Source organism: Dicentrarchus labrax, unplaced genomic scaffold, assembly GCF_905237075.1.
Source record: "Dicentrarchus labrax unplaced genomic scaffold, dlabrax2021, whole genome shotgun sequence".
Taxonomy (NCBI): domain Eukaryota; kingdom Metazoa; phylum Chordata; class Actinopteri; family Moronidae; genus Dicentrarchus; species Dicentrarchus labrax.
Window position 1 is genome coordinate 8,217,812 of NW_026136706.1, and position 19,706 is coordinate 8,237,517.

The 19,706-nt window shown below is 38.1% G+C and overlaps 2 protein-coding genes across 3 annotated transcripts in view; one reads left to right on the plus strand and one right to left on the minus strand.

Annotated features, from left to right (window-relative positions):
- Positions 1–5,310, plus strand: part of tmem163a (transmembrane protein 163a) — a 60,690-nt gene extending 55,380 nt beyond the window's left edge. Inside the window, exons 7-8 of the mRNA XM_051404860.1 lie at positions 925–1,066; positions 1,312–5,310. Coding sequence (XP_051260820.1) covers positions 925–1,066; positions 1,312–1,372 — 203 coding nt within the window. The 3' untranslated portion in view covers positions 1,373–5,310. The remainder of the gene's footprint in view (positions 1–924; positions 1,067–1,311) is intronic.
- Positions 4,234–19,116, minus strand: LOC127366108 (alpha-1,6-mannosylglycoprotein 6-beta-N-acetylglucosaminyltransferase A-like). 2 transcript variants are annotated; one of them, XM_051404853.1, is made up of 19 exons: positions 19,000–19,116; positions 18,492–18,596; positions 18,188–18,278; positions 17,265–17,330; positions 16,781–16,990; positions 14,897–14,973; positions 14,175–14,264; positions 13,939–14,004; positions 12,723–12,899; positions 11,588–11,745; positions 11,212–11,331; positions 10,461–10,594; positions 10,111–10,244; positions 9,616–9,759; positions 8,564–8,710; positions 8,307–8,420; positions 8,123–8,197; positions 7,856–8,013; positions 4,234–6,441 (listed from the first exon to the last, which is right to left on the minus strand). In XM_051404853.1, exons 2-19 carry the CDS (start codon positions 18,576–18,578, stop codon positions 6,240–6,242), a joined length of 2,250 nt encoding a protein of 749 aa, XP_051260813.1. In that variant the 5' UTR covers positions 18,579–18,596; positions 19,000–19,116; the 3' UTR covers positions 4,234–6,239. The 2 variants fall into 2 exon arrangements, with proteins under 2 accessions (XP_051260813.1, XP_051260814.1); XM_051404854.1 differs by lacking the exon at positions 18,492–18,596 and having other exon boundaries at positions 19,000–19,106.
- Positions 19,117–19,706: the final 590 nt, after the last annotated feature.

Consider the following 19,706-nt stretch of genomic DNA (forward strand, 5'->3'; position numbering starts at 1 on the left):
GCTATAACTCAAATAAATGTGGTTAAAAGTACAATATTTCCCTCTGAAATGCACAGAAGTAAAATAAAATTGACCATTGTTAACCATTGTTGAGGTTAGGGCACAGTAACACCAAACAAAACACGTGTGACAACAAAAGGAAACCAAATTAATAAAACAAAAACCACAATTAGGAGTATACATGTGCATGATACGGTGTGAGAGAGAAAGTTGCTCAAATAACTGATTGGGAAGAAGTAATAGGTTATGATCCACTGGCTGCTCATAGACACATGCACATGTGAACAAAAGCCAAGACACACACACTGCACACACACTGCACACTGCTATCCCCAGGTCTCAGAACGCACAGGGCATCAATCCAATAAACCTGAGGTTGCTGTTCTCAGAGCCTGGATTTATTTCCCACAAGACTATACACTTACTGCAGGCTAGACAATAACCCACTGTGCTAGCTTTCACACAAGGAGAAATGTAATTATAAAAACACCAGCCGCTATACAGGGTAACTCAAATACACTATGTAGTCAACAATTATGCAGGCTATAGCCGTATATATTTGAGAGTCTCAAAAAATACTCATCTGAATGTTTCTCGTTTGCTACCCTTGTGATACATGTTACCCACATTTTGGAAATGTGCTTATGTACTTTTCTTGCCAAAAGCTCCAAAAGATGATAGATACCCATGTCATGTCTGCACAGTAAATATGAACCAATACAGCCAGCAGCTGGCTAGCTTAGCTTGGCATAAAGACTGGAAACGAGGAGAAACAGCTAGCGAAATCTGCAATTCTAAAGGTGGATGTAAAGCAACCTCATTGTTAAATTGTTTCATGGGTCATTATCAGGATTTGTAAAGCATATTTATGTCACTACTTGATTGCTGAGACGCACAATAGACATTGCATTTTGTGTTTTTCAGGGTTTAACTCTATGATCGGTGCTGTTATGGGATTTTCCATTCTGATCAGCGCCGAAGTCTTCAAGCACCATACTGATGTCTGGTTTCTGGATGGCACCATTGGAGTTCTCATTGGGCTCATCATTTTGGCATATGGCATCAAGTAAGAGACAAACCATTAGCAGTCCCCTGTCTACATTTCTTTGACCTGCTGATGTGAAATATTTCCTAACTTTTATTTGGTAAATCAGGCCCTATTCGTATCCTATCATTGCCAGGGTCACATGTGAACCTGACAGCTCTGTACTGGCTTGAGGTGCTCAGACCCAAAACAGGCTCAGACTCCTTGCAGTAGCTGTAATTTCTACACATTTGCTTTCCAATGAGACCTTGTTTCTGTCTCCACAGACTCCTGAAGGACATGGTGCCCCGTGTGAGACAGACGAGGAACTACGAACGTTTTGAGTGAGACCAGACGAGCAGGTTCACACACGCACACCCACACACCTGGCTGCCTCCTGCCCTCCGCCCGCCTCTCGCTGTCTTTCATACATACTTTAAAACACATTTCACCTGCACATACAGCACATATAGACTCTACGCAACCATGTTCTCATACACATGATTATACACACACATGCTGTATATACAGTACTGTAAACAGTGCATTCATACATTCAGACAAAAACAAAAACATATGCATGCACACACAAACACAGACGTCTTAGATTTTGAGGGGAAAGGACATGATTGGAGACCACCTCCGGAAAGGAAAACACTTGATTCTTCTTCCTTTTTTCTGTCCATGGAAACCACCGTTTTAAAAATTACACCTAGAATAAGGAAAAGGCTCAAGAACTGAAACTCCACCAACAGGACCTTTGGATTTGTTCGATCTGTAAACATTCTGTAGTTGCTGCTTAGATGAAACCTTTCAAATATTGCAGTTTTCACACTGAGACTACAGTGCATTGATTTGTCCTTGAGGGTTTAGCTATTGTAATGGTGGGCATAGTGGGGATCCAAATTTATAAAATGTTTTTGAGGTCTACACAAAAAGTTACTTGAGAAAACATATAAAGTTTGCTTTTTTTTAAAAAAAAAAAAAAAGAAGGTATTCCTTTCCTTAAACATACACAGAGGAGTTCCTGTCAAAACCTCAGCAGCCTCCTCCCTGCAAAGCAACCACTATACATCCTATTTTTTTCTGAGAGGAAGAGAGGAAGGGGAAAGCAGACAAAAAGGGGCTCAGACAGAAAGCATATAAGCAGTACTGAGTCAACAAACACTGCTTTCTCTATAAGGTAAAAAGCATCAGCGAACACAGTGAGGTCTTGATATAGAAACTCTACAACTAAAAGCAAACAACTGTAAAGAGGACAGGAGACACAGAGGACAAACATTTGCCATATGATGGCTATAAACCTAAGTGCACAAGACATTTGACCAGTTTATATTACAGTGCAGTGTATGTAATGTATTCAGGCACAAATGAGTTAACAGTTAAGCACAATGCTCATGGGTAATTAAAAACTGATAAATGATTTGAGCCTGGTTTGTCTAACTGCTGTATCTGACTTCTAATATGTTTCATTGCCATATATTGTACATATTTGTTGATGTGTTTACAAGCACACATACCTTATTCAGTTATTTACTGAAATTCATCTTTTTTTGGTACTTGAAACTTTGTTTGACAGTTTGACGAAGTAAAGTTTGACCACAACAAACAACAGCTGAAGAATTATATTAAAATCTAGGTTTTTATGAGGGGAAGATTGAAAAAAAAACACATCCATATTTATCTTGTGTTTTTGTTGTAACACCTTTTTCAGGCTTAGATAATTAATACACGTAAAAGCACAAAGTTTCCTCTACCATAGGAATATGCTATAATCCTGTTATTTATCACTGTCTCTGTGGACTGTTGCTGTGAATCCAGGTGAGGTCTTTATTACTTTTATAAACATTATTTCATTCATATTCTTCTTTTGTCCTTGTGTTGACTACAAAGGTCAATAGTGAATAGTTGGATAAGACAAAGTCTCAAACCTAAGATTAAACAAAGCACAATGGCAAAGATAAAGCAGCCTGTGTGAACATCATTTTCATTGCATATCATTTGCAGAGACAGTGTTTTCTCCTGTGTCTGCTTACCTGCTTACCACCCATTTGTTCTGCATGTTCCCATCGTTATCATTCATCATTATGTGCAATGAACAGAATGTAAATACAAACCACACAGTCTGTAAATATGTTTATTACACTGTTTAGGTGCATCCGTAACAAAAAAGTCACAAATATAATCATTGTACTTTATGGCCAACATAATAGGCTTTTTGGAGTAGACAGCATATAGTTAAAGTACAAGATGATCAGTGTTGCATATAGTTACAAATGTTGACTCTATAGTGCTTATATTGTAAATGTTGTTTTACATATTACTGTAGATTATTGGTGATATTAAATGACAAGTCTTACTGTAAGTTTTTGCACTGTAAGTGAAAATCTCAAATTGGATGTAGGTGTGATCTGACCCCACTGTCCAAGGCTCCTTGGTCACTTATTAAATGTTTCTTCTTACTAAGCAAATAATTATTTTACGTACAACAGCCACAATCTATTTGTAATTTGTTATTTAACTGAAATTCAGTAGGCGTCATGAGAAGATCCAGAATAATTGTATAGAAAAACTAGAGATTTAAACATGAATGATGATGTATTATGTGGATTTAATGAAATCAAGAGAAATACCTTCATTGTCATCCTCTTGGACGACAGATGGATCAATTTATAGATTGATTTTATACAAATGCATTGAGATGAATTCAATTTGAAATTTATATAAATCATGAATTAATACTGTATTGCGCCCAAACAGATATTGAAAGAGCTTTCTATCCATGGCACAAAAGTCTTAAGTGAGGTAAACTGTATATTTAACTGCTTGTGGCCTGGTTTCTTCCTGTAAATAAGGATCCAGAGTGCTTGTGAGCCCTCTTGTGGTCAGTGGCCAGAAGACAAGAATTTGAATTAGTATTCAGTGCACTGGATCTATGAGAGTCTAAATTTATCCCAGGCTGAAGATGGTTACAAAGCCTTGGACAGTGATTCTGAAAGGGCCTACATCCACTCGACACTGTATTTATCAACTCTGAGGCGACATACTGGACAAGGTGCAAAATTTCTGGTGTTATCTTTAGTTCCATTGTGTGGAGAATAAGGATTAGCTGTAAACTGAAGGCGTGATACAGCTCACACCTCTTCGACTCACCAACAGCACACTGATTTGTAATGCCCCTTCCCCCCTTCTCTGATGCATAGAAGACAATCTTTACAGTGACTTTTATTAGCAAAGCACAGTGTTTACACGCTAATAACCACCACACATGGCACAGAACAAAATCATAGTAAGTCAGTCTTAGTAATGGTATGATTTACTATCTCTGTTGCTTATATGGTTCATTTTATTGTGTTTGGGTAGACTTGGCGACAAAATCCTTTCTACCTCTCTTCTTTGCACTTTGTTTTATTTTCATACCACTTCTCTTCACATTTTGGCTTAAACTGGCCGGGTGCTGTGATCGTGCCCCCCCCATACTCCTTAGTAATGAGTTATCTTTGAAGCTGTTGCGCTTACTGTAAATCACTGGGTAAGTGCAAAAGCTGAATGCCAAAAAAACGGTGTTAAATATATGTAATTCTACGGAGTTGCGATTGCATTTCATTCATCTATAATGTGATTTTTCCACTGCCCTATGAAATGTTTCATCCATCTCACCAACAGACTGCTAGAGGTTAGTAAAGAAATGACCTATAAACATGTATTACTTGTTTGCACAAACACTAAAACCTCTATTAATTTTACAGGTGGTATAATATTTAAATCAATTTCATTGTTTCATTGAAATAGCTCAGAAAAATGAGGAAATCTGCAGCTTTATGAACTGTGCCAAATCACTGAAAACATCTGTCCACCCATCTGACATGTGTGTATCATTCGATTGTACTCGTATTGATGAATTGACATATTATTATTGCCCCACAAGAGGCATCAAACCATTCATTTGACTTAATTTCCACAAATGATAATAGCAATACTAACCACTTCTCAGTTGCTTTGCATGGGCTTGTAAAAACCCTTACAGCTTTAGTGGTTACTAATGCATTACACACACACACACACACGCACACACAACAAAACAAACATGGAAAGATGTAACTGAATTTCTGATAAATCTGACTATGTAACAGAATTATTATGTCTGTTTGTACAGTAATGACATCAGTGGTATTACAGATGATGTAAACACCATTTATTTATGTAAAAGATCTATGAGCTATCTCTTTGTCAAAGAGCAAAGTTTTATTGATTAATAAAGTTTTATCCTGCTTATTCATCCGCAATGTTGAGACATGGTCTTTTTTCTACACATACAGAATACTTTGCAACACAGTCTTGGTGTGTAACAGACATGTTTTTGGCAGTGCATTATTTTGAAGAGACTAGTAAAGACTAATGCATTTTATAATAAAAAAGACACTTCTCACTTCAGTATGTTCTCCCACCTGCCCTGATTCAATTTCACACTTTTGCATCATCATTGCAGGTCCGCACTCTTTCTGCTCTGGCAAGACAATGTGCATTAAGTGCGCCTCAAGGAGATGGCTGGAAAATAGGAATCCATTTCCTTTATCTGATTACTTCTTTTCAGTTTCACAAGACTCTGTGAAACACTCTGGAAAGCATCATTGACAGACAAGCGGTGGCTGAATTCAGGGCTTCACAGACTAATGCTCAACCCGATTAGTAAGTTGGCATGTACAGTTGAGGTTGGCGTAACATGTTCATTTAGTCTTTCAAGCCCAATCAAAAAAAACATTTCACATTGGGCAGGGCAAAAAAAACACAGTAAATCGAGTCCATCATTAAACAGGGGGACTTTGCAGGACTTTTTAAAGGTCCACTTTGTAACATAGATATGTTTTCATTAGTTTATAATAACCTGGATATAAGAATCATTGGGTTTTTGTTACCTTACAATGAGCCATTTGTCCATCAAATGGCTGCCAACAAATACTGAACCTGAAGAAAATCCTGTAAACAGCATTGTTGCCCATAAATGGTAACCATGGCAGGTGTTACAAGCTGCATTTGTGAATACAGTTACTGTGTCAAATACTTTTGAACGTAATCTTTAATGGCTTAAATTGTAGCCCAACTGTCTATGAGGGATCAGTTTGTGAGTTGTGAGTCTGGCCATTCAGATAAAACACACATAAATACTTTTTATTTACTTTTATACCCAGTAAGAACATTGTTTTCAGTCCAGCCGTTAGATACATGCCTTGCATAAGGCTATCTGGTCCTTAATGTAGTCTCTACAGGGGCAGATGCGGATAAAGGAGTGGTCTGACCTCACACAGCTGAAGAGCAGGGGATCCGACTGGAACATACAGTGTTTGCTACTGTTTCTGTAGGCTGGAAATACAATGTGACTGTCAGAAATCTCTGACGTTTCACAATCCACACTGTACCTGAAAAAAAGAAATAAAGCATGTAGGATCTTCAGCAAGCTCCACCATTCAAATTATTAGGTTTACATATTAGGTATGGGGCCAATGCTGGGTTAGGGTCTGTCAACCCTGGTTATCACCTGTACAAGGCTTTAGAGCAGAATCTCAACCCTGGGGCAAAAGCACCTCTTTCTCTCTTTTCTACCAAATGGCTAAAAAGGGTTTTTGTTCATGTTCTTTTAGCTGCTCTCTCCCTCCTTTCAGCTTGAGCGCCGACTCTGACACCAGGTGAAACTGACAACATTGTAATGATGTAATTGAGTGGTGGCGAAAAGGCTTCCTGCATAGACTGTTGAAGCTTAGATATACATCAGCCATAACATTATGACCACCTGGGCACCGTGACTGGTCTGCAGGTACGCAGCCAAATACACAACAAACTGTGAAGCACTGTGTGTTCTGACACCTATCAGAACCAGCATTAACTCTTTCAGCAGTTTGAGCTACAGTAGCTCGTATGTTGGATTGGACCACTTGAGCCTCGGCCACCCATGAACCTTTCTTGGACCACTTTTGATAAGTACTGACCACTACAGACTGGGAACGCCCCACAAGAGCTGCAGTTTTGGAGATGCTCTGACCCAGTTGTCTAGCCATCACAATGTGGCCCTTGTCAAAGTCGCTCAAATCCTCACGCTGCCCATTTTTTCTGCTTCTAACACATCAACTTTGAGGACAAAATGTTCACTTGCTTGCTCACTTAACAGGTGCCATGATAACCAGATACTCAGTGTTATTCACTTCACCTGTCACTGGTCATAATGATCTGGATGATCAGTGTATTTCACAGTAACTTTGAACCTGCACCTAATATTTTTGTTCTCCACCAAATAAGAGAACATTTATTTGAAAAACAGCCCAATTAGATCAGATTAAAGTGCAGACTATAACCTTCAAATATACTGGAATATGTGAGTGAATATCTGACTTGTGTTTCTAATTTGTACTATGTTTTTCAAAAAACGGTAGCCTGTGCAAAGATATGCATCTATAATATTTACTACATGTTAATGTTTACAATATGTGTTGAATTTTCAGAGAGCTGGATTGAGGCTTACTTTCAGTTTTGTTAACCTTCTTCTAATTTTTGACTGTATAGTAGATCTTATAGAAAATCTATAGTAATGATTTGCTGTTTAAAGTTAGAACAAAAATGGTAGAAAATATGGTCAAAGCTCTCCAAAGATACTTGACTATGCAGACGTGGTAATTTATTTACAGTTGAATTACTTTCATAAAAAAGATGATTCTGGTCAGAACTGTATAATATTGCTTACGTGTATTATACCCACCATCATACACAGAAAGACATGAAACTAAATTAGGACTTATGTGACTGCATTCATGTCATGCAAAGTAACGTGTGTGTACTCACTTGGCAAGATTATTGGCGCTGTTAAGATGTGGGAAGAATGCAGGTTCACAGATCAGCCCCACCTCCTGGCAAGCCTGTTTACAGGAAGTGTGTGCCTCTGCCTTCACAACCTGGAGCGCGCTCAGTGGGGGCCAGCTCCCTGTACTGTGGCAGAAGTCCTGAGGCAAAAATTAGGACAAGATGAGAAGAGGGGAAATGGAAAAAAATTTTTTTTTTACTTAAAAAATTTATCCTTTTTCCTTCCCCTCAAACCAACATTCCTCCAACCTGTTTTTCAATCAGGACGTTGACCCTCTGGAGCATCCCTTCACAAGTAAACTCATAGGGAAGATATGGCTCAATCTGAAATGTATATGCAAAAACTGTATTCATCAAGCTGCATTTCCTCTGTATTACCACTGTGCTCTTTGGGAAATAGGTAGAGTTGACACCATATTCAGAAGGTACTTACACTCTGATTGAGGATAGCAGTTAGAGCTCTCTCCACATCTGTTGAGTTGTGCATATCTATCGTGAATACGTAGGGTTCCCCTATGGCCTCGACATAAGGATTCTGGGATGTCACCTGCAATACAAACGCACCAACACTGAAATAGCTTTGTGAAAACAAAAGAAGAAAATTTTCATTGGGAAATAAAAGTGGATTGATTTCTTGGTAAAGGTGTTGTTTATCGTGGAAAAGTGCCTCCGTTTTGAATATGATCAGACCTCTCTGATGTTGGGCTTATTATTGAAGAACTTTGTGTTCAGACTGCTCTGCGGAGGGTGTAACCGAGGGTTCAGGACAGCACAGCCATTGGCTATGGCCTCCAATGGGGCAGGGCCTTCATATGGGAAAGACAATCCCACAAAAACCTACAACAGAAAACAGGTTAGAATTTCTGCACACATAAGGACACATTAAGATGTACAGTATATGGTAACCCCTTGCACTTCTTTATGTCCCCACATGGTGCCAGCCAACACTAGCACATGAACTGATGAATTCCCCTCTCAGCAGTCAGTGTTGGTACAGAATATGCATGTAGGGTTGTCAAGTTGTCATAACAAACTTGTTGTGTGAAGCCACTAGAAAAACATGTTGTTATACAGAAAGTCAACATGCTGTATAACAACAATGAAAAGATTAAGTGAGATGCTGCTGACATAACAGCATACAGAGAATGAGTGATATTGTTAAGCAGTGTGTTTTGAGTTCCTCCAGACCCTTACAAACAACTCAAAAAACACTTAACATTGTTTTATCACCTTTATACTTAATATATTTTATGAGAATAGCTTCTAAACATCTATGTCTGTGATTGATGTTCACAGTACTTTTTAGGCTGCACTACTATAGTAGACAGTGACACAAATGCAATTTACATACTGTATACAATCATATATATGTAAAACACATAATTAAGTCAACAGTGAGGCATTATCCGATGCTGACTACAAACACAACATGGACCAGTTTGCTTCTCCAGTTTATTCTCGTCATAATATTACTATAACAATCCTGAATTACTCAGATAAGCCTTGAACATATCAATGGAAAATTAAAAAAAAAAATTCTGTCTTATTCAGGGATGTTCTCATAAAGAAAGGTAAATTATTTTATTGAATTACTAATTTTAGTAATTTTTATTATTATTAAATTATTATTACACATACAGCGACAGGCTGTAAAATGAGTAAGTAGTATAGCCACAGTCAACACAACACAAGAGTGAAGTTAAGGGACCTGATGTGAACTGATGGATCCTCTGCACACTCACCTTGCTCTGTCTCAACAGGGCCTGTACCTCAGTGCCTTTGATAATGCCATGGTTTTTCACATAGCTTGGGATCGAAGCACTGTTATCAACCGTCCCATGGATTTCCAAGTACTTGTGGATAATGTCCAGATAAGCTTCTTTACCCTGCAGTGTGACAGCAGAGGAAACAAAGAGTGACTTGCTGGAAAATCAATAGACATAAACCAAATTATACCTCTCCCCTGCCAAGTGTGTATTTTAGGGGAGGTGGGTTTTTGAATTATAGTGGAGGAAGGAACAGACTGCTTGACACCCACAGTCTACGTCCATGAACTACTAAACACCCCAAAGGTAAAATTAAGGGACAAAAGTATTTTCAAGGCATAAAATAACAATCAAAACTCTGTTCCCTCTCTCTCCACCTATAACTAGAACCTGTATACTTTCTCAAATCAATATTGGTGCCTATAAGGAAATAAATATTTTTTGTAAGAAATGCTATTCGTCCATTGTTACCTGCCAAAAATCGGCACGCTTGCCATACACAAGTGCCTGGTTTTTTCTTCTGATAGACTTGAGCCGCTCAGTTTCTTCAGAGCTCAGCTGGTGCTGCACAACAAAGCCCAGGAATGTGTTGTCTGGTGTATGAGCTGCCCACAACAAGATAATACACAATAATTAAGATAGGTACAAAAAATAATCTAGATTTTCAAAGTGTATTAAAAAATATTGCTGTCTGAATTTCACTGACAAAACTTTCATTGATCAAAATATTAGTATTTTATATTAAATTTTAAAAATCGACGTTTCTCTTTGCCTCAGATCAAGTGGCAAAATTAGCTGTTGAAAAAGAAAAAGAAACATACGAAACATGGTGTAGAACTGCATTGGGATCAGGTTCAGTCTGCCAAATGAACTCATAAGGTTGTGCTTTTGAGCCCACGTTGGATGATTGAAGTCTGGTTCAGTACCAAAAGTGTCCAACACACGAATTATACACCTGATTGACAGACAGAGGTACACAGTTAAACTCACATCAAAATGCACACAATTACATGCTATAAAAACTGAACAGGTATTTAATATACTGTGAGCTCTCGCGGTAAAACAGTTGTTGGAACTTAAATTTAGGCCTGCACGATATGAGGAAATTCTGCAATAAGCATAACACTATTCAGTACAGATGAAATTCAGTTTTAATTAGTTATATGAAGCTAAAAAATTTGGGTTTCACATCATGGTTGACTGCTGAGCCCTGCTCGCGATTAAGTCGGCCATGTGTATGGGCGGGACTTTGATACCACAATGACAACCCAGATCTCTACTGCACAGACTCTCGTTCCGAAAGGCGAAAGATGTCAGGGGTCGTATCTGGGACATTTTGGCTTAATTTTTGTACAGTGGGAGGAAGCGGAGACATTATATATATATGTTGATGGTCATGACATGACATGACATGACATTCAGCATTTGAATGTTAAAATGCTATACACTATACATACATATGTGCATATACTCACAATATAACTCATATATAACTCACAGGTTATGGGTTAGTCACATATGTCACAGGTTAGTTATTTAAAATAGTGTCAGGACGACAATCTAGATACTCACTTGTATTTGATCCAGGATGTCTGTAGTGCTTTCTGAATCTCTTTAAGGCCAACAATGTCTGTATAGATCAGGTTTGGTTCCACCGAAAGACGAGGCGGGCAGTCACTAATACCTAGAAAACTATAGTGTGAGAATAAAAACAAGAATGGATATACATAAACAATTACCATAACCACTAAGGGAAAATCATGGAATGAATGCACATGTGTACACTTTTACTAGCAGGGTTATAACTTCAAAATTGTTAATCTGTCGAAAGAGTATGGTCTGTTATTTATATGATGCTGTTTGCTCTAATTTACTTCTAGGCAATGACACCAGTCACCCTGATAGTCAGCTGTCTGCAAGAAAATTCCCCTCTTGTGTGCATACTCACGATTTGAGGTCTGGAATGGAGGCAGAAAGGTGAAGATGGTGACCCAGAATGTAAAGTGTGGAGATGAGGTCACTCCACTGGACGAGTTCACCAAGGGGCCCCCCCCTGAAGGCATCCCTTGCAATTCCACCCGCCACTGCTGCGGGATACACCAGTATCTGGGGGGTGGGTTCATATTTCTTTTACTTTTAAATGGTCAGATGCTTAACTAGGATGACAAATAATAGGGAAGACATAGGAAACAAGCAAATATTTTTGATATTTCCACACAACAAATGGCTCAAAAAACTGTGTTTTTTCATGTCCAGCTAAACGTATCTACAGAAGGACTCAGCATTATTAAAGCAAGGGGCATGCAATTAGATAACCAAATAATTATAGGATTACATTTTACTACTTCAAAAGTACCTGTTTGAGAAAAGTAGTTGAAAATACAAAAAAGCATGAACATAACCACTGTTACTTGTCCAAGTATGTTTTTGTATAAAAATGTACCATCCAAGAGTTATGTTAGTACTAATATTCTAATTTTTTTATTAATTAAATGTATACTTTATTAATCCCCTAATGGATAAATTCTACTTTTCACTCTTTCTTATTTTATACACACAAAATGAAATGTACAAACATGGAGAGAGATGGTGGAGTGATGGGCTGCCACGTTAGCAGCGCCGATGATATTGGTTTCTTGGGGTTAGGTTGCCTTGCTCAAGGGCACCTCGGCAGTGCACAGGAGGTGAAACTGGCACCTCTCCAGCTACCAGTCATCTCTCCAGCTTCCAGTCCACACTCCATACTGGTGTCTGTGGGACTTGAAACAGCAACCCTCCGGTTCCCAAGCTAAGTCCCTACACACTGAGCTGCTGCCGCCCCAAATGATCATCAGCTAGTGAGAATGCTGACTTTTTGGCCTGGGATATGTAGGTTTAGTCTTAGATGTTTAGCATTGCATCATGTGTACAAATCACATGCATACTGGAGACAAAAAAGCCAAAAATGTCAGCTGGAGACAGAGTTTTCCAATTGTTTTCAAGTAATTCACAGAGTTTTTGCAGATCATGACTATGAATTTAAGCAGTAAATATGGGCAAAGGTGAACTTATTTAAATAAAAACAAAAGGGAGGGATACATTACATGTTTAGCTTTCCGATCTGTGAGGTCGTATTTGGCTGAAAGAGAGCGTCCAGCCTCAACCCAAATCTTTTCCATACTGCGAATTCTTCTGTGAATCCAACGGAAATCCCTTCTGTCTTCCAGAGATGGATCCAGACTTTTTAGAGTGTCCCGTACCACCGCACGGTCAAGCCCTCCCTGGAAAAATGAAGAAAATATTATTATAAATATTATTCTACATTATTTACTATTTTGCAAACTTGTTTTAGACGTTGAATTCCTTCACAATAAAGTGACTTCTTACCTTTTCAGCACTGCTAAATTAAATCTTTGCTGTATCTGAGCTGTACAGGACAACAAACTATTCCCACTGTCAGTACTCCCATTTGGGTCAGTTATGCCACTCCATTCCCTCTCCTGATCAGCATTCAGTTTAACAAGGCGTTTTTCAACATAAAATATTTTGCTTTACTGCAAACTACTGCAATTTACAGCACAGGAGTGAACGTGACCATAACCATCAGGTTAGACACTTATTGTTGAAGAGGGACAAGCACAGGGTACAGGGAAAAAACTTAAAATCTAAATCAGTTTTTATGGTGCAACACCTCCTCATTCATTATCTAGGTCCCTTACTGCCCCAAATCAAAGGAAATGCAATGTAATGTGATTGTCCTCCCTAAATATTAATGCTGATTATAATTCTGTGTCATATCATTAAAAAAGAACGTCATTAAATGAGTGTTAGACAAATGCAGTTGGTTTCACAGGAAGTCCAACAGTGGAATGTCCCTCTTTGTAAATTTGTAAATTTGTAACCAAGGCTATAATATGGTGTATCCTTGGGGGAAATTAATGCTTTCAAGAAGAACAAACTTATAATTTCCTCCCAGGGGAATACCAAGAAATAAAGCATCCATTTGCCTGAGTTGACACAACGCCATGTTGGTGAAGATGACACAGTATAGCTGCTCTATCAAAAGCTCACAGACACACTCATCTTGTCGAATGGTAAATTGGCAGGTTTAAGACGTTCTCTGAACACCCCCTGTGGAGCTGTACTGCCCCCTGGTGAGAAACATGGGTGTGGTAATATGCAAAGCGAGTTCTACTGCTATAGACAGATGAAAACATTATTCCAGGAAAGGTTACTACATACATACCTTTTACACACCACACCCAAATACATACCACACATACACACAAGTGTATTGCATTTTTTGCACTTTGTCTTTACCTCTGAATTGTGCACTAAAGTTGAAGGGATCACTCGTCCTGGAAGCTTAGGGCACCAGTGCTCTATCTTAACACAACACGGGCAGAAAGAGGGGGCAGTTACACCAGCACACACACAAAAACACACATTGCTAAAATTAAAATGTATTTTGTTTGTAATTGTAATTTCTTGTATGTGATGAGGTCTTTAATGGGTGTGATATGAGTGAGTAAGTGATCTTGCAATCATTTTGGTACCTCACTCAGGTAGATAAGGTTGGAGCACAGAGACCCATTCACTCCATGATCACTGTAGCATGGGTTACTCCTCCACATGTCCTTCATCCACTGGAGAACCAACACAGTACATAATCATGATCAACACAATGCTGAACATGGTTCAATAAATCACAAAACTCAGCTTATTAAAAGTATAATGTTGTTGTATGAATCAGGTTCTAATAAAATATTTACCAGTTCCTATAGATACTCAAACAGGGAATAACAATTGGGCATTCCAGAGGACAGTCTCAGACGAGCATCCTACCTGGGAACTAGATTGCTGTACCCAGCATTGATGGTCATTTCATTAACGTAAGTCATATATTTTTATATTTTATATTTTCTTCAATAACAGTTTTTGAGAGATTTACCTTTCTGTACCTTTTTGGTAGCATATCATACTACATTATAATTACTTCATAGGTTCAACAAAATATCAGTACTCTTTTGTGTCTAAAATGATTGTTACTCCCTTGTTCCCCAGTGTTGTTTTCTTCCACTGAACCTTTATTTAAGTAGCACTAGGAACCAGTAGGTATTTTATTGGTTGGGTGTATTATAAAGTGTTACTGAATCAAAGAAACTGACTACCCACAATAGAATTGATTAAATCAGTAAGTGATAATATATTCTTAGGAATCTTAACCACTGAGGTTTCAATGATAGGTTGCTATTATAATGATAAAGAAATATGTTACCTTCAATTTCTCCAGACAGTCTGGGTATCCATCCATGGGTGGTAGTGGGCAATTTTCATCCTCTTTCATTTTATCATCTAAGAAACACACAGACAACAGCACTTTTGTTGATTGTTGGTTCAGGTTTGCTCTATTTATTAAAACATAATAACAATAAATGGAAGAAGATATATTTCTTGCAGACATACCTGTTCTATTTCATTTACTAATACACTTTTAATGTGCAGGCTGCACATTAAAAGTGTAGTAGAAGATGAAATAAAATACGTTACACCATCATCCACCTAAACTTGAGACCATATATTGATCATCATAAGTGAAGCCACCAGAGACGAGGACCATGAAAAAAGGCCAACTGAGGGTCTAGAGGGTTCATAGTGTAAAAGTAAATCTGATAAATAAGTAGGATAAGACCATTAAGAGCTTTATAAACCAATAAAAGGATCTCTTAAAATAGATTCTGAAGCACACAGGTAGCCAATGCAGAGATTTTAGGATTGGTGTGAGGTGGGCTCTCTTTCTGGTCCTCGTCAACACACGTGCAGCTGAGTTTTGAAGTAATTGCAATTGAGCTATACTCTTCTTGGGAAGACCAGAAAGCAGAGCATTACAGTAATCAATCCTGCAGGTAATAAAAGTATGCATTAATGTATCTGTTTTGGCTTGAGAGAGAAACAGCTGTGGGCTGGGAATGTTTTTAAGATGATAAAATGCATTTTTTAATTAGGTTTTGTCGTGTGAGGTTCAAAACTAAGATCCAAGATTACTTCGAGTTTATTTACTAGTTGACAGAGATTTAATGCCAGTGCTTGCAGTTTCACACTCTGAGCTTCAGTACTGATGACCACTGTTTTTGTTCACTGTGTATAAGTTAGATATACTAAAAACCCATCCGAGGTTAAACCATTTAGCATTTTGAGGGAAGGCCATATTCCGTTCCAGGAGGACGTTTTTGAGTTGGATTAACCTTGTGGACGATAAAATAATTTCCTTGTAAACCTATTTGGGATGTTTTCTTAATAAAGTGTGACAGGCATTCATTTCAATGTTCAGTGTGTAACATTTAGGAGGACCTATTGGCAGAAATGGAATCTAATACTCAGAGGTATGTTTTAATTTGTGTATAATCACCTGAAAATAAGAATCTTAGAGTATGAGCCGTTTTTATCTACAGAAGGAGTGGGTCCTTTTGTACAGAGTCTGCCATGTTGACCCACTATGTTTATACAGTAGCCCAGAACGCATAGACCAAATGCTGGGTCTAGTTTCTCCTACACGTTTGGAAGGTGAGTGGTATTCAGTTGGTTGCAATCTGTAACTTTACCTAGATGCTTCTGAATCCTACACACTGGTCCTTTAAGTTTCCATATACTGTATGTTATTTTGTTATTATCAGGAGTGCTTTAAAGGCAGCCAAATTCTTTGAATTTCTTAATTTATCCACATCTTAATAAATACAGTATCTCTGAAAACAGCTTAAAAGTTTTATGCTTTTTTAATTGGGGAAACCTGTGTTCTAAAACTGACCGAGATGCTTTATTAACTCTTAAAGCATGTGTTCAGTGTTTGTTAAACTAGGTTGCTAAAAACTACAGGGCCCAGGCCGTCTTCAAAGAGGAGAGGTAGGTAGGTAGAAATCAGAACATAATGAGAGAGACAGACTAATGTATTGTTGATTGTGGACTTAGCATTACTCCATATTAGTCAGTAAAGTACTATTCATTTTTTATCAACAAATATCTTTGGCCCATCAGTTTTAATCACCTATGCGCTGTAGCTATAACTGCTTATACTACATCTACTGCATCTTTGTGGTAGAGGTTCTCTGTGTTAAAACCGGACACTCTGGGAATACAGATAGGAAACAGATAGCAGTCATTTTACCAGATTTGACTTGTTGGACTTTCTTCTCCATCGCCTGTAGCTTTAGGAGTTCCTCCAAGTGAGCCAGTTGTTGCTGCAGTTGGAGTTTATCAGAACGCAGCTCCTTAACCATGTCATCCTTCATTTGTGCTTTTTCTTTCATTGCCTCGATTTTAATTTGGAGTGCCGTTAATTCTTCTTTGTAGTCATTCAAAGGAGGTGGGTGAGAGACTGAGAGAGAGATTTTGTAGCGTTAATTTAACAAATTATTCCTCTGCTTTGAACATATTTTCAAGAGGATTGCACTGGAAAACAGCTGTCTAAGCAATCAGCCATATTTTACAATCATTAAGTTTAGAATATTCAGTTAATTTCTTTTTTATTTAGAAGTAAGGCTACTTCACTGAAAATGTATTCTAAATACAATAATCATATGATATTTACTGAGACCTTAAGTGTGCATTTTCCTGGAGGAAAAAAAAAATTGTATACAGAGTTAGCTCACAATTGCCCGGGAGTTCCACGATGTTCAGTAGAATATCTGCAAACTTGTCAATGCTCTTTATTATGTCTAGGAGAGAAAGGGAGAGGTGAAAAAGACAAATGAGAGAGAGAGGACATGACATGGTTGAGAAAATCATTTTTCACAAACAGCTGAATGATGTTTCCACCAGCTCAAATTCACAGCATTTTATTCACTTAATTTCACCCTCCATTTTACTTCCCATAAACCCTCTCATAAATAGCTCCCATTTAAATGTTCTGTTTTGGTCCTCCACTGTAGCAGAGTCAGATCATTTTTTTTTTTTTTTCCCTTTTCCTCCCTTTTTTCCTCCCCCCCCCCCTTTTTTTTTTGGGGGGGGGGGCCCCTTCCCCTTCCCTCCCCTCTTTCTTTTTTCCTTCTCTTTTTTTATTAATTATTCCTTCTTTTTTAAAAAAAACCCTTTTCCCCCCCCTTTTTATCGGGATTTTTTTTTGTTTTTGGGGGGTTTCTGGCCCTCTCAGTATTGAGTTAGGCAACTTCAAGCTCTTTGTGTTTTCCTGTGGTGTCCCCTTGTTAACCGTTTCTCTCCGTCCCAGGGTCCCTTGTCAGTTTGGCTTGTCGCTCTCGTGCCGTGTCTCGGTCTCTCGCCAACACCCAACTTGTATCCCCCAAAAAACCCTTTAAACCTTCCATACTGTCGGGTGTCTGCTCCTGGGTCCAGTCCTAACACCAGCCCTGTCAGTATCCCTTCTTTTTTGCATATTCAAATGAGCTCCATTGGTGGTGCAAACATATTTAAATAAAAGCACTATAACATCCTTGGATAATAACTGTTGAATGGCTGTGTGAGAAACAGAAACTGTACTGCTGCACTATCTGCCCCCTCCCTTTATGTCCCTTTCTTTCTTTAGTCCTCATTATCTCTGCGCTCTCTTACTTCTCACCTTCAGACCTGTTTGTTTCCATCCGCCCTTTCTCATGCAGCCTCAGTTTGTTGTGACACATCACATTGATGTCCTCCTGGTCAGCTTTTCTCTATAAGCAGTTTATAAAGGCAAGACAGAGCATTACGTAATAATAAGGAAAATAGGGGTGACATATTTACAGTAATTAACTGATGCTTTACATGATGTATTGTGAGTCCATTATATTAGTAATGTTCAGCTCTACACTACACATGAAGGGTTATTCACTACTTATCAGTAGCTGAGGATCAGGTTATTTGAATGAATGAAAGAAGGTACAGACCAGAATGAAATATGTTAAACTCCAGATGAAACACATGCCTAGTAACACAGGCAAAATCCTCCACAGGGTTTGCATAATTTTTCTCATGATTGGCACGGAGGTCAACTTTTAAACAAAAAAAGGTGATTTGACATTTAATGCAATGTTTCCGTACAATGTTGCACATTCAATGGTGAGACATGAGTGAAGGAATGTCTGACATGTCTGAGAGAAGGAATAATCTAGCTCCATAGATCATGATTGATCAGATAACATAAAAAGTTATGATGGTGAATAGTACAACACTACAAGACTTTTCTTCACTGACTCCAATCTACATTTAGCATAGCACACAGTACATCATATATACAAACTGGAGTTTTAACTGCAATAAATTAATTTGGCCTTTTGTTTTTTTATTTTTTGTAACACTTTTCTTATTCACTAATACACACTGACGTTGTTTTACAAGTATCAAATAATACTAATAATATTGTTCACAGTAACAACAAAGAAGTCAGACACTTACCTTTAGAGTGTTGGGTAATCCTTCCAGTGCAACAAAATGAAAGAATAAAGTGTGGTTATTTTATCTTCACCACAAAACCCCTGCCTATACTGTGCTCTGGTAGGATGTCTATGCAAATAGTCTACACACAGGACACCTCATGAAGTCACACTCTCATGCTTACAACCTGTCTTGTACGTCCTGTTTGCTGTCCTGTTTGCCTGCATAACTGCATCTGATTGCAGTCTTAAAAAGGGAGACCAGCTAGTTTTACATGTCTTCAGTGTCGTTCTCTTTGCTTTGCTTTTTTTTTTTGTCTATGTAAAATAAAGAGTATGTTATCTACAATCCCGTGTTGTACGGCCTTGATCAGCTGGGTACATGGTTAATTCTCTCTGCCACAGTTGTTGCAGAAGGAGCAACTGTTTTTAATTTACATTAAATTAATATGACTTCTCCTCTACTGTACACTGTTTGATTGAAGTTTGATTATTTGGGTGTGGTAGCTCCTGGTAGAGCATGCGTCCCATGTACTATGGTTGAGTCCTTACCACAGCAGGTTTCAGTACAACCTGAGAAAATAATATCATATATTTACTGAATACCAAAGCATTTTTTTTAGAATTCACTCACATGCCACTATGCAAATCTAATCAGAGATTAAATTGTGACAATGATTTTAAAACATTTATTCGTCTCTTTCCCTCTGTTGCATACTGTCCACATAT